Here is a 13,689-nt window from a genome sequence, read left to right on the forward strand (position 1 = left end):
ACCTCCAATGCTGATCCGGGTCCTTGTTGCATAAACTTTAGCATAACTCCACTGATAATACCTTGGAAAGATGTTTATAAGGTGGTTTTATGAGTATTTGTATTATTAGTGATCATATAATTATGCTAAGACAAAATTTCATTATAATGTTCAGCATATTGATCAAGTAAAGCCTAAATATGAAGGGGGGGGGGCTTCAGCCCCCAAAGCCCCCCCCCGGATCCGCCCCTGCTATACGCTATCCAGCACACAGCTGCAGCTAACCAAAAAAAAAAAGTTTGTGGCGTGAGATTTTGCAATATTCAGGCACGTGCACGACACGTGCTAGCCCAGCGTAGCCAAAAAGGACCGTCTCGTGAATTCCTCAATAAACGGGTGTAGTCAGGTGCAGGGGAGTCTCTATCTGACTCTATAACACTAGCTAGCTGGACTCAAGCTACAGGAAGCCCCTGTGAGACTACGTACGTACTGCAGGAAGTCCTAAGACGACCTTTTCGCCGATTCGCAACGAAAAGACATGTTATATTAATTATGTGAGTCGATCTAGTGTTTAAGGTACACTTTTCTTGTTTACCATCCCACACCCGCCCGATTCTTAGTCTAGCGCAGCACCCTGAAACCACTGGTCTGGTCATAGCGCCCGGGTATGTTTTCTATGTCCAATCCAGTGTCCATGGATGATCCTGAGGTATTGGACACTTCAGGGTGCTGGTGTTGATGACGAGGTTGATGACGAGGTTGATGACAATCCCCTTTTCCCTTGAATTATAAGTAGTATGTGTAGTCTGTAGTTGTAGCTAGATAATGTATGTACCATGTTGTTGCATATTACTATCCAGTGTCCGGAGGGTATACTATCTATGTCATAGCGATTCCGGGAGAACCATGCCTTGTGTACTTGTGTAGTAGCAATTCCCTGAGTATCTCATAGCTAAACACTGATTTATTTAATCATAGGATGGGAGAGATTTAAGTAGTTTTGTCCTTTTAAAATGTAACAATTTCAGTTCTCCACATTTTCCATTGAGAAATGACATTTAAACAAATGCTTATAACTCAGTTTTGCGAAAACCTCTGTCATGAATACCTTAGTACGTGGACCACAATACAGCCTTACTTATAAGACCCTCTGAATAAAGGTCATCCTTGTAGAAGTCCACTAAATAGTTGCATGCATTTGGCATCTTACAGATAGCAAAAAAGCATACACATGGTTGAGTTTGAACACTCTGTACCAGTCATCACCTCCACCCAAAAATACAATATGCTTGTAAAACAAAGAATTGTACTGTTGATTTAAAGCTGCTTATACAATCCACACTAGGACTGAAACAGATATCCGCTTTATCCAGATACCCGGATAGTATTTTTACATCCGGATAGTAGTTTGAAGCCATCAGAATAGCAATTTGTTTGATAGAAATCCTTTACACTGATTATTATACTGCAATCCCAATTGTGGCCAAAAGGCACCTGAACTGATGTCAAACTGTGAAAAAAATCAAGCCCTTATCCCTAGCCGCTATCAAGTTACACTTGTCTGAAGGCATAAGTAAGTAAGTCAGTCAGGCATCCTCTAAACAATTTGTTTAAAAAATTTTTGTAGCAACCTATTGGAAGCATTTCAGGTCATACTGAAGGGTTTTTACCTAACCAATATTGCCAAGGTACCATGAAGGAATTGTGAGGTTGGTTTCTGGTCAATAGTTTTTTTTGTGAGAAAATGTGGTCCCAATATACTTGTACAATTACTACCGTACTGCATGATGTAACATAGCTGATGCGTTTCTTTTATTATTTATTATTCTTTGGTTTGTTATATTCACAGTGATGATGTCACGCTATCACTCAGTCAACTATGATGATGATGAGGATGGTGATGACCAAAAACCTGTAGTACAAGTTTCACCAAATCAGTATGGGACTGTAGGGTGAGTGCACATCCTCACAGCTGGACCAGACATTCAGACTGTTTAGCAAACAAGCAGACATCCACAGATTGCTGGCTTAGTTTCTGTATCTTATAATATATTTATTAGCAAGAGTACATAGAGAGGGAGAGTGTCTAAGTAGGACACCTTCAGCCAAAATCACTGGGTATTATAGAGCATCCACACATTAGTAGAGCAAAAGTTGTACCTTATTCGACACCTATTAACAGCACTCAACACCTATCAACAGATCTCTATCATCAGTAAAAGTTTTAAGTTGTTCAAAAATCACTGTCTGTTCAATAATATGCAGTGATTTTGTACAGGCTGTATTGGTAGTTAGACACTCTCCCTCCCTATTTTTATCATGTACTCTTGTTGTTAGTGACATAGAAAATAAAGAATTCATAGAGGTTGGTTATGAGTCCAATTTCAATTGTATGCTGGAACCTGGAAAAATTTGTTTATAAATTGTATAAATTATACATGTACATGTACTTCACGCACATGCATGCATGCAGACACACACACACACAATACAATACATTACACACACACACACATACACACATGGTAACACTCTGCATTTGTACATACAGCATGTACAGAGGTGTGCTCTAAGTAGGATATTTGTGCAAAATAAAGAGGTAGCTTAGACTTGTATTTGTGCCACCACACTAAATTGATTGTCAATTCTCTTATTACAGTGATGATCAATTTATCATAGAGCCACAGGAACACAACTTCAATAGAAGGCGTCTGTATTATAGCATCACAATCATTGCTTTACTATTGATAGTAATTGTTGTCACCATAAGTGAGTTGTGTTATGAATGTGGTATGTGTATGTGTGTGTTACTCAAAGGGCTTGTTGATTAGATGGGCCTTTTAACCAACTTCCACATGCTTCAATTTCAGCCACATTGTGGTTCTTCAATTGATGGCGTTAATATGATTTTATAAACAGATTTGAGAATGCTTTAAAAATACCTTTCCCAAAACCCATTCTTCCCAGATTCAAAACAGAGCAACAGGACAAGTTTGTTAACAAGTAGAAATAGTACAATAGCTGAAAAACATTTGTATGGCAATTTATTTAGTATGCGCATGTTATGTAATAGTTAAGGCATTGCCACGTGTGTTTATGGAAGTACAGTATGATGTGGGATATGTTGAGAGACTAATACAGTACGAGGTGAAACCAAGTGCTGTATTATCCTTGTGACACCCCAAGTGCTGTACTTTTTGTACACACAAGTACAGATGGTGCTTTATGTGTTATATTGTGGTGATGCACCAATACTAGTGCCCTATTTTGGTAGTATCGGACTGGTATTGGTTAAACTATAAATGTTTGATGCCAACCGATACTTTGTATCACGTCATTTATTTGCTTTTCAATATGGTGACAAACGTAGCTGGTCGAACAAAGTTGAGCAAAAGCTAAGTGAGGCGACCAACTGACAGTAGTGGCAGAGTGGTAAAGGGTTAATAGGTATATAGGTGTGGAAATTCCTAGTTTGAACCCTGCACAATACCACATCTATACTAGTCTATTTTTGGAATGTTGAAAGAGGTTGTTTATGCCTAAATTTAAGCCAAAATAGTTCTATTGAGATACATCCATGCTTTAAAAAGATATACAATGAGTAACAGCCATTATACCACAGTGTCACCTTTGTTCAATTCTTTACAATAAATGTCTTTATATTTAGTTTGCAATGAGATTTCTTGCAATTTAAAACTGTTACTGCCTAAACTCACAAGTGCCTTAGTTAGGTATGTTATCCAAACCAGACAAAATTTCATATTTACTTGCCCATTTATCTATTATACAGAACTTTGTTCAAATACTCTAATAGGACATACACTTACACGCAAAGCACTCTGATTCCTAAAGTTTTTAGTTGCTAAGTTTCAAAGCCAAACCTCATTTGACCTTGTACATCACAGACCCCAGTGTACAGCAAAAGTGCAAATCATAATAAATTATGTAGTGTTCCTAAGTCTATATGTAATGTTGATACAGTTTTACATAGCTTGTATTGCTTTAGTACTGGTTGTTACTCTCGTTGGTGATGATGATGAAGAATATGACGGAAGGACTAACTTGAGTTTTCTTGTAGTAGGAGACTGGGGAGGGCAGTCCTTCTCGCCATACTACACATTAGCACAGAAAGATGTTGCTGAACAAATGGGTAGAAAGGCAGAGGAAATTAGCTCACAATTCACTGTAGGACTCGGAGATAATTTTTATGATGATGGTGTTACAAGCGTAAATGATTCAAGGTTTAATACTACATTTGAAGTAAGCACAACATACATACATATGTGTGTGCTGTGCTGTGCGTAAAAGGTACTAAAGCACATATTTGCTGCATTTAGAAAGTGTGAAATTGCCAGGTTAATACCTTTTCAAGCTTTGTACTCTTGTTTTAAATGCACCAAGTTTTGTTAACTTTAAACCCTCATAGTCAAGAAAACTGGATTTAAACTACTAAATTTACATTTTTTACACGTAACTTTCAAAGTGTCCATCCTATGGCCACACAATTTGCATCATTCTATTTGTGATGTACTACAGATTAAAATAATACCTAGGGTTTTACCCTAATGTTAAATGGTGAGGCCAAAACCAGCTGTACAAATAACTTGTTGGTATGGAAACACACAAACCTTTTATATACGTTTATAGAATGATCCATAACTTGATGGTGGTTGCTCCCATCGCCTAGCAAAAAGTTCCATTTGCTTTCCCGTTAACTTTTCTATCAGGCCATGTGAGTAAACCCACAATCAAAAGTAAACACATGACAAAATTTTGAAACATGGAGACGGGACTCGCTGTTGCTCAATGCTTTCATGACAGGTAAGCTGCTGTAGTTGCTGTGTTCATTTAACCTTCTCCAAGTAGCCCAGTGAACAGACATTCAATTGATGTGCAGTTTTAAGCTACAAGTTATCCCACCTAATGTCACCTTTGCTGCCCATATTGTGTAATCATGCACTCCCCAAAAGTTTTCGCAGGTTTAAGGGTGAAGACTGTAATGTTTTATTTTTGATCTACAGCAGCTGTTAAAGGTTTGTACATATTAATGACAGCAATTGCAAATTAAGCTTAGCTTGTGGATTTTGACTGTAATGTAATTGAATGGGAGCAGTTAGACTTCCAGTACAATACAATGTATAGACGTGTTCACTATACTATACTATACTACTAAAACAGTTATTCATTCTGCCAGTACAATGAACTGAACCACTTCTTTATTATCTCACTACTTCAATAAACCAGAGACTGGTCTTATTTCAGTAGCAACTGTCATTTGCACTTGCTCTATATTCTATACATTTGGGTCCTCAAGAGAACTGAACATTACTCTAATAAAACACACACTAGCAGCAAAATATTCTAATTAAACAGTCACATTTGGTATTCAAATGATCAACATGTTTAGTTTAAGGTGTACTGTATCTTTATTGACAACATGTCACCTTCAAGCTATCTTTATAGCTATGCTAATTCTTTGTTATAGTAAGTTATGTACTGTAGTTGTCAATTGAAGCCTCCCTCTTGTGTGTCATCTTACAGTGGCTTAGTCAGACTTTCATTGATTGTGGGGCATACCTTCTCATCAAATTCGATATACAGCATCCTCAAAGGGTTCTTAAGGTCTTTAGTAATTTTTTATTTTAAGGCTCCTGTAAAATTTTTTTCTCAAATTTTTATTATTGACATTAGTGTGTGGAAGGCACATGTGTATACATTATTTATACACACCACAATTGCTCTGTTTGACATTCATAGAGTGTGTTCACAGCTGAATCACTCCAGTCAAGATGGTACATGGTAGCTGGTAATCATGATCACATTGGAAATGCTGAAGCACAAATTGCATATACCCAAAAATCACATCGATGGTACATGCCAAACTATTACTACACTGAGGTAACACCATTGAAATTAGTGTTTGCTTTAATAGCGTATGCTTTTCAGGTATTTAGAATTGGTTCAAATGTTACAATTCAGTTTGTGTTCATTGACACGGAACTACTCACAACTAGTGATCTAGGATGCTTACCATCAAATGACTCAGATCCTCAGTGGATATGGATTGAAAACACACTAGCTGCTTCAACTTCACAATGGCTATTTGTACTAGGGCACCACCCGGGTAAGAAAGAATTAATCATTCATGTTATTATGTAGCACTGCTGTGAGTGCTGTATGGAAAATAAAGCACACTTCATGTGGCAGAAATGCCAAATGAAGTGCAAGACAAATTTTTTCGTAATAGCACAAGCAAGGTGATGTTTTAACGTACCTGTGGAATTTTCCCTAGTTGAAGCCTATGTAAACGTGCTACTTAATGATGGTTCACACTGGTTGTACACTCACATGTTTTGGCAGTACTGATGTAGTCCAGGTGCAAGTTATCACTAATCTTCCAGCCTCCTTTAGTGTAAAACAAGCTTTTGAGTAGTATAATCTTTTGGGCAGAACAAAGGTTTGTCCATGATACATGCGTTGGTACCACTTGTGGTGTGGTATGTCAAAAGCCAAAGCAATGTCTGACCATGAAAAATCAAAATCCATATATGGTGTTATACATTGTTAATATAATAGCAATGGCGGATCCAGCATGGGGCATTTGGGGCAAATGCCCCCCCCCCCCCCCCCACCACCACCACCACCACCTTGTGGAGGAGCCATGCAGCCATGCTTCTGATTAAAATAGCTACTAAACTTTGTGTCAGGCCAAGATCAGTTTATTAACTCATGAATTTTACTAGCATTTATTACAAATTAACCTGAAACCAAAGCAACCAGTCAAACTGGCTGTGAAATTACCACCCAGCACTTTCGTTCGTTCTAAGTGCCTCTAAAATTAATTATTGTGTTGCTGTTTTAAAGATATCCAGAGCCTTTTAAACAGCATTAAGACTTCACAGCCATCTGAAAAGGCCAAATTAGCAAAAATCAACTGTGAGACACTACTAAGAGGTGATTATTTGTTGCTTCAAAAATGCAGCACTGAACTAGAGAATCTGGCTCTCCCCAACCACCTACAACTTAGCCTGTGTGTGCCCCTCCCCTTACCAGCTCCTGGATCCGCCCCTGAATAGGGTGGTTTCTGGTTAATTTGTTAGTACTGCTATACTTGCAAGGGTATCTTAATGTTCTGTATTGAAAGTAAGCGCTTGTGTAAAACTGATTAACTGTCATATACATTATGCAAACATGAATATGTTGTTCCCTGGTAAAATATAACCACTAGCTGTGAACAAAGCTAGGAAGTATTTTCCATTATATCAACATGTTGTGGCATTGCTGTAGTCTGTAGGTTTTCTGTTTGCGACTTCTATGTAGCTAATTATAAACCAGTGAGCATGAATGTTTGGCCTTTCATGCTTCATGCCTAAAACAGCCAATTATGGAAGATAATGAATGTGTCGTACAGTAATTTTATCTTCATTGCTCATATCAAAGTATTTTAGAATTTAAACAGCTTCAGTATTTGAAGAGCTTCAAAGCAATGCTAACTTGATATTTAGGAAAAACATGGACTCAATTAAATGTGAATAAATGAATGTGTTTGAATTGAATTATCATGACTTTCTCCTTCACTTTTTAATGTGTTCAATTAATAGTCTGGTCAGTAGCTGAGCATGGACCTACTGAAATATTAGTGGAGTGCCTCAGACCACTACTGATAGAATACAACGTCACTGCTTATTTTTGTGGACATGATCATACCATGCAACACCTCCATGAAGAGGATAGTTCTGTAGAGTATTTTGTGAGTGGAGCTGGTCATAATACTGACCCTTCACGGAGTCATGCTGTACGTATTTCCATTGGGATATTTCAGTGTCATTATTTTTTGTTTTGTCCTTATACATAGGATGATGTGCCTGAAAATTCCCTAAAGTTTTGTTACGGCCCTTGGGAGTTTTTTAGCTATCATGGTGCATTTGCCCATGTCACCGTTAACTCTACAATTATGAGTGTTACATATGTGGATTATGAAGGTTAGTATGGTTGTGACTGAGATTCATACATTATCACATATTTCATTCATTTAGGAAATGATTTGTATTTTTACACAACAGAACCAAACAGAGACAAAGATTATACGTAGCTACAAGCTGCACTCTTATGCCAATGCAGTATTATTTTATTTCCGACAAGTGAATGTGTTACAATAAAATATGCTCAATAGCACCTTGACATAATACGTCAAGCAACTATAGCCAATAGAATTACTACTAGTGAAAAACACTAAATATGGTAAAAAGAGATTGCTTAAAAAAACAAAAGAAGCAATAGTCAAACAAGCCAGTATGTTAAATGCACACACACACACACACACACACACACACACACACACACACACACACACACACACACACACACACACACACACACACACACACACACACACACACACACACACACACACACACACACACACACACACACACACACACACACACACACACACACAGATCTTTATTCGGACTCAGTGTATATAAGGAAAAAACAACACTGGTACTTTATAAATCCATTTATGGATAGCCATGGTAATAAGAGGTGCTGGTGGTACTTGGTATTACACTGTACTAAACATGCATATCATAGCTGTTACATGTAAGTGTTCAGCTAATAATATCAGATAAAACATCAATGTGTTGTTTCCTGAGTGTATATTGTACAGCTTTGATATAATCCAACATCAGGCATTGTAGCATGCTGTGGTCATCAATGTGCCTTAGGTATGGCTTCTGCTACATGTGCAACTCTGTGATCACAATAAGTCAAGCACACAGTTGTATCAACAACATTGTTGTTCTAGTATGAACTTAATATACTGTGGTTAAAATAATTATAGCCATTGCGACCGGATCTGCGAAAACAGGACATAATCGCTTTTTTTTTTCGAATTCCTGTTTATTAAATATTTACAATCTACTTAGCCAAGTGTACTCACTGGCAAAGTTTCAGCTTCATATGCCAATTAACTTTGGGAGTTACAGCCCTACAAAGTAGCAACAACAGAAAAATCGATTTGTACAGCGCAACATCCACCATCTTGGAGTATAACCCGTTTTGCAACCCTGATAGCGTTGCTTTCTATAAGAGTAAAACAATACCCAGGCAGTAGAGCTTCTTCTGCATTCTACAGCAAAGGGTGACCTGTACGCTTTCCTTCATGCTACCAGGGTTTCAAAACGGTGTACTCCAAAATGGCGGATGTTGTTATGGCAGCAGCTCACCTGAAAAGGGTCTATAGGGAAAATAAATTACAGGCACTTACAAAAACGGTTGTAACTTACCAACGGATTGAGGTACGGAGCTAACATTTTCACCATCATGCTTGCCATGAACAGGGGAATCAATTACTGAGTAAGTTTTTCCTTTACTCACCCTTCTTTACTGCATACAAAGGTGTAATTCGTGAAGAAAAATCGATCGCTTTGACATGACGTAAACAAACACTCATAATTTACATGTCCTTGGGTCTACTGCAACGAAACAAGATTTTTCAACTCCTCTTGAACAGGCGAATAAGATGATATCCAGGTTTTTATTGTTAGTCCCTTCCTTCACTAAAAATGAGGGGTTAAAAAATTTACGGAATTTTTCAATAATACGCAAGTATTTCACCCAATGTATTCAATGCTTTATACTGTAAATTTAGGCTTGTGCGATTATGTCCCAGATCCGGTCACACCATTATATATAACGATATATATTATAGGGTTACTTATTAACACATAGAGTTTCCTTTGCAGCAACGAAAAGGCTTCACTCTTCAGATCAATGGCAAAGTGAAACCTACAAGAAGTAATACATGAGAATGCATGGATGTTATCATTGCAATATGTATTTAAAAATAGGTCATGGACATGAAGAAAGACATATGTAGGAAGGAAAGCTATGCAGTTTTTATCCCTGCCTGAAAAGTAGGATAGCATTCTCACAGAATAATAAGTGCCCAGATTTTCTTGTAGGCCTGTAGAAAAAAATAAGATGAACAAAGTGGTACATTTCAAGAATTTAATACTTTTTTAGGTTTTTGACTTCATATTTACTAGTGTACCTACATTACGTTATATAACTTCTAATGCTTCTTTTGTGGTTGGGAAGCTTTCTTCTAAGGTGGTGTTTAGGTGAGTGTTCTGTTAGGATTTTGGTTTTTAAAAAAGGCAATTTTTAACCACTACAGTGGTTCATGGTTACACTTGTTTGCCAAGGTCCTTTGACAAAAATCATTTTACTAATTTGATTGGCTAAAATAGTATGGTATGATTCTATTGGTAGCACATGTCTGGTTCGACAATTAGTGTTACCATAGTGAAGCAACAAGGTGATCGTTTTGTAAAGGTTGCTATAGGTAACCATTGCTGTGGTAAACCTCACTTTGGTGCCATAGCAATAGTTTCTAAATGTGATAGGTCTTTTGTAGTGGTTATTTTTGAATTTCTGTTGCTTAGTAACAGTTGCTATGAATCAAGTGTCAAATTAATTTGTAATAGAACTGACTGTGGTGGTCAGGATTAATAGTTGTCATGTTTTAAAGGAAGGAATTGAAACAGTGCTCAACTTTGCCTCACACTATAATACCCCCTCTTGTTTATATATACAATGCTCAAGCTATTGATCCCGAGTACCACAGCCAGCCATCCTACACAACAAAAATAGTGTTCCAATACTACGTATACTAACTCTGTCTTTAGTCAGTATTGAAACAACTAATTCAACAACGTCCCTATAACAAGAGAAAATGGACCACAAATATAAATGACTCCAATGCTATTCAGTATTGGGGCCTGTGGTATGATTTTGTCTGAGCATATCAAAACATAGATGGAATAAATACAGGCAGTAAGAATTATGCTGTGCAATTACACTGTTTGACCTTGATTCTGATCCTGGGGAACTGAAAGACTTAGCTAAAGAAACAGTAACAAGGTTAGGACAACTAGCCCTACTTTAAAATATAGTGTATATACCTTCTAAATAACAAACACTTTAGGAGTGACTGATTTTGACAAAATTTTACTGTTATTAGGAGGTTGCATGCCCTCTTTTAGACATTGGTATATAGAGCTCTATAGTGACTAGCTAAATGATGGTCCTATATATATGTGAGGGGGCATAGGAAAAGGGACCTATAGAGACTTTTTAACTTTTGAGTAAAAGTCAGTAAATTTCCGTTTATTTTTAGGTAATTATAGTAAATTACATACATTGGGAAATCACACTTGTATTTAAATTCTTCATAACTATGTGAAACAATTGAGTATTGACTTGAAATATGAATAGCTGGTGAGTTGTAGAATTCTTTGATTAGCATGACTCAAATTCCACGTTAACCACTATAGGTCCCTTTTCCTATGCCCCCTCACATATACATATAAGGAAGATCCTTTAAGCTAGAGAGGTTTCACTGTAAACTAGCATATTTTCTGGACCACTAAGCTTTCTGTACATGATCATGTATCATCAAATTGAGTAATTTTGACTGTAATGTGTAGTGCATTTGCCTAATGCTGAGCACTCAGCTATTGCACGGTTACCAGCTACTATACTTTACTGTTTGAAACTTTCCTTTATTATTAAGGAAAAAAGGCAATAGCCTGTGAGTCCCACTCATATACAAAATTAAATCAATTTTAAGTCATTGGTTGAAGATAATTTTTGTTCAAGAAAACACTGTTCCATGAAGAGGACAGCTCTGTGGAGTATTTTTAATAATTTTCAATTATTCTTGTCCTTATAAAATAGTAAGATGACTATGATGTGCCTCCACAATCCCTTTTGTTTCACTATGGCCTCTGGGATCCCTTCAAAAATCAGGGTGCATTTGCTGACGTCTCCATTCATCCTGCAAAAAATAAAATTAATGTCTTATAAAGGTTACATGGTTAACACTTGTTCATAAATGGAAATGAGCACCAAAGAAGCAACAGAGCACCAGCAAGAAAAAGAAGTTGACTATCATAACACATAATTAAAGGCGCAATATTTATAATGAACTTTATTCTTACGCTTTCACTGCAACAGAAAGCTAGTATGTGATCCCTCCCACCCACACACACACACACATGCAGACACACACACACATGCAGACACACACACACACACACATGCAGACACACACACACACACACATGCAGACACACACACACTTATTGGTCGATGCATGCTTCTAAGATCAAGGTACTCTAATAGAGCAGTCATGCAATTGTTTTAATAGAACAATCACAGTTTATATCACTGTATAACTGCCTGATATACTGATGAAAACTATTATTTCAGAGCTTCATGTATACATGGGGTGTGACACACCCCAGCTCAGACCCCAAGAATGTCATCCTTATTCCTGTAATATGTTGTATGGTTCAAACTCCACTGTATTAATGTGCAGCTATAGTTAGGTGCTGATCCAGAAATAAATTGACTGACCCAAATTCAAGTTGCATGGGCACATCATGAGATGTTTTGATTGATAATAAGTTGTATAAAGTACTTGACAATTATTATATTTGAAGGTCAATAACCTTGTATTTTGATTACCTCCTGGGAAACCTCTTATACAGATTTTAAGGACCTCACTATCCCCTAAAGGTTATATATAGGTCTGCGTTGGCTAATTGTCTGACATACTACAATGTGCCAATTGCATATATCTATATGTATATGTAGGAAGTGAATATATAGTTTCATTGGATCACTGATGTGAGCTATATCATCTCCTGCACTCCCACATGAACATGCCGTGTATATCACATGACTGCAAAGAGATCATATATAATTGTGTGTCACATTCTATCAGTGCAGCATATATGTAACATCATGCTTTTTAGTATATAATGCATAATATGTAAATATACCCAGTGTAGCTATAGTTACCATATTGTGGAAATTTGGCCTTCTGTATAGTTTTATCTAGCAGAAAAATTAACAATATTGTATTGAGCTTGCCCATTCATGTAACAGTCATGGTATGCGGGGGTGGATTTAGGATGGGGGGGGGGCTAAGGGGGCTGTAGCCCTCCCCCCCTTCCTTTCTAAGTTAGTACTTGGCCAATAAAACCCTAAATCTTCTATGTGTATCAAAAGCAGGCTTATTTCAGGAATTATGCATCACTATACCAACACAAATAATATCTATGTAACTATACCTATTGTTCATCTCTGTTCCAGGAGAGTATAGCTTCCTTTTCCTCAAGAGTTCTTCAAGAAAAGGTTTTGATTGTGGGTTGCATCTTTAGTTACAAAATTTTAATTGTGGGTTTTGTTTTATTCAGATAATTAGCAGTGTTTTCCACTATGGCTATAAGAGGTGATTAGTGTGGTTTTGTGAATTAGTTGGTTTAATTGGTTAGAGTTATCAGCTTCAGCATAATAATGTAGTTACCAACTCAGCCATTTAGGAAACTGTAGCTATAGTCTTGGTATTTTATAAGTTTATAAGGCAACTATAGCACTTGTCTATGAATGTAAAATCTGTATCAGTTATGTATACCTTCTGATATGACCCATGCTGTGAGTTATGGTGCTGGTATTTGTAGCTAGCTACAGATCAGTCTTCATAACCCGGCAGATCTAGAAATAAGTTGACTATCACAACAGCAAATTTAGAAACCCCATAAATGTAAAATATATATGTGTATATTGCACTTTGCTAAGGATTTCCAGTGGACTAGCTAATAGCTATTAGTACCCTTCACTGCATTCTGCTTTTCAGTA

The 13,689-nt window shown here is 37.0% G+C and overlaps 1 protein-coding gene across 1 annotated transcript; it reads left to right on the forward strand.

Moving 5' to 3' along the window:
- The first annotated feature begins 320 nt into the window (after positions 1-320).
- Positions 321-8,187, forward strand: LOC136264331 (tartrate-resistant acid phosphatase type 5-like). Its single transcript, XM_066059044.1, has 9 exons — positions 321-533; positions 1,829-1,931; positions 2,639-2,748; positions 3,986-4,239; positions 5,737-5,877; positions 5,926-6,103; positions 7,581-7,774; positions 7,835-7,961; positions 8,016-8,187. Exons 2-9 carry the CDS (start codon positions 1,831-1,833, stop codon positions 8,069-8,071), a joined length of 1,161 nt encoding a protein of 386 aa, XP_065915116.1. The 5' UTR covers positions 321-533; positions 1,829-1,830; the 3' UTR covers positions 8,072-8,187.
- The last annotated feature ends 5,502 nt before the right edge of the window (positions 8,188-13,689 follow it).

Source organism: Dysidea avara, chromosome 8 (assembly GCF_963678975.1).
Source record: "Dysidea avara chromosome 8, odDysAvar1.4, whole genome shotgun sequence".
In the NCBI taxonomy this organism is placed as follows: Eukaryota; Metazoa; Porifera; class Demospongiae; order Dictyoceratida; family Dysideidae; genus Dysidea; species Dysidea avara.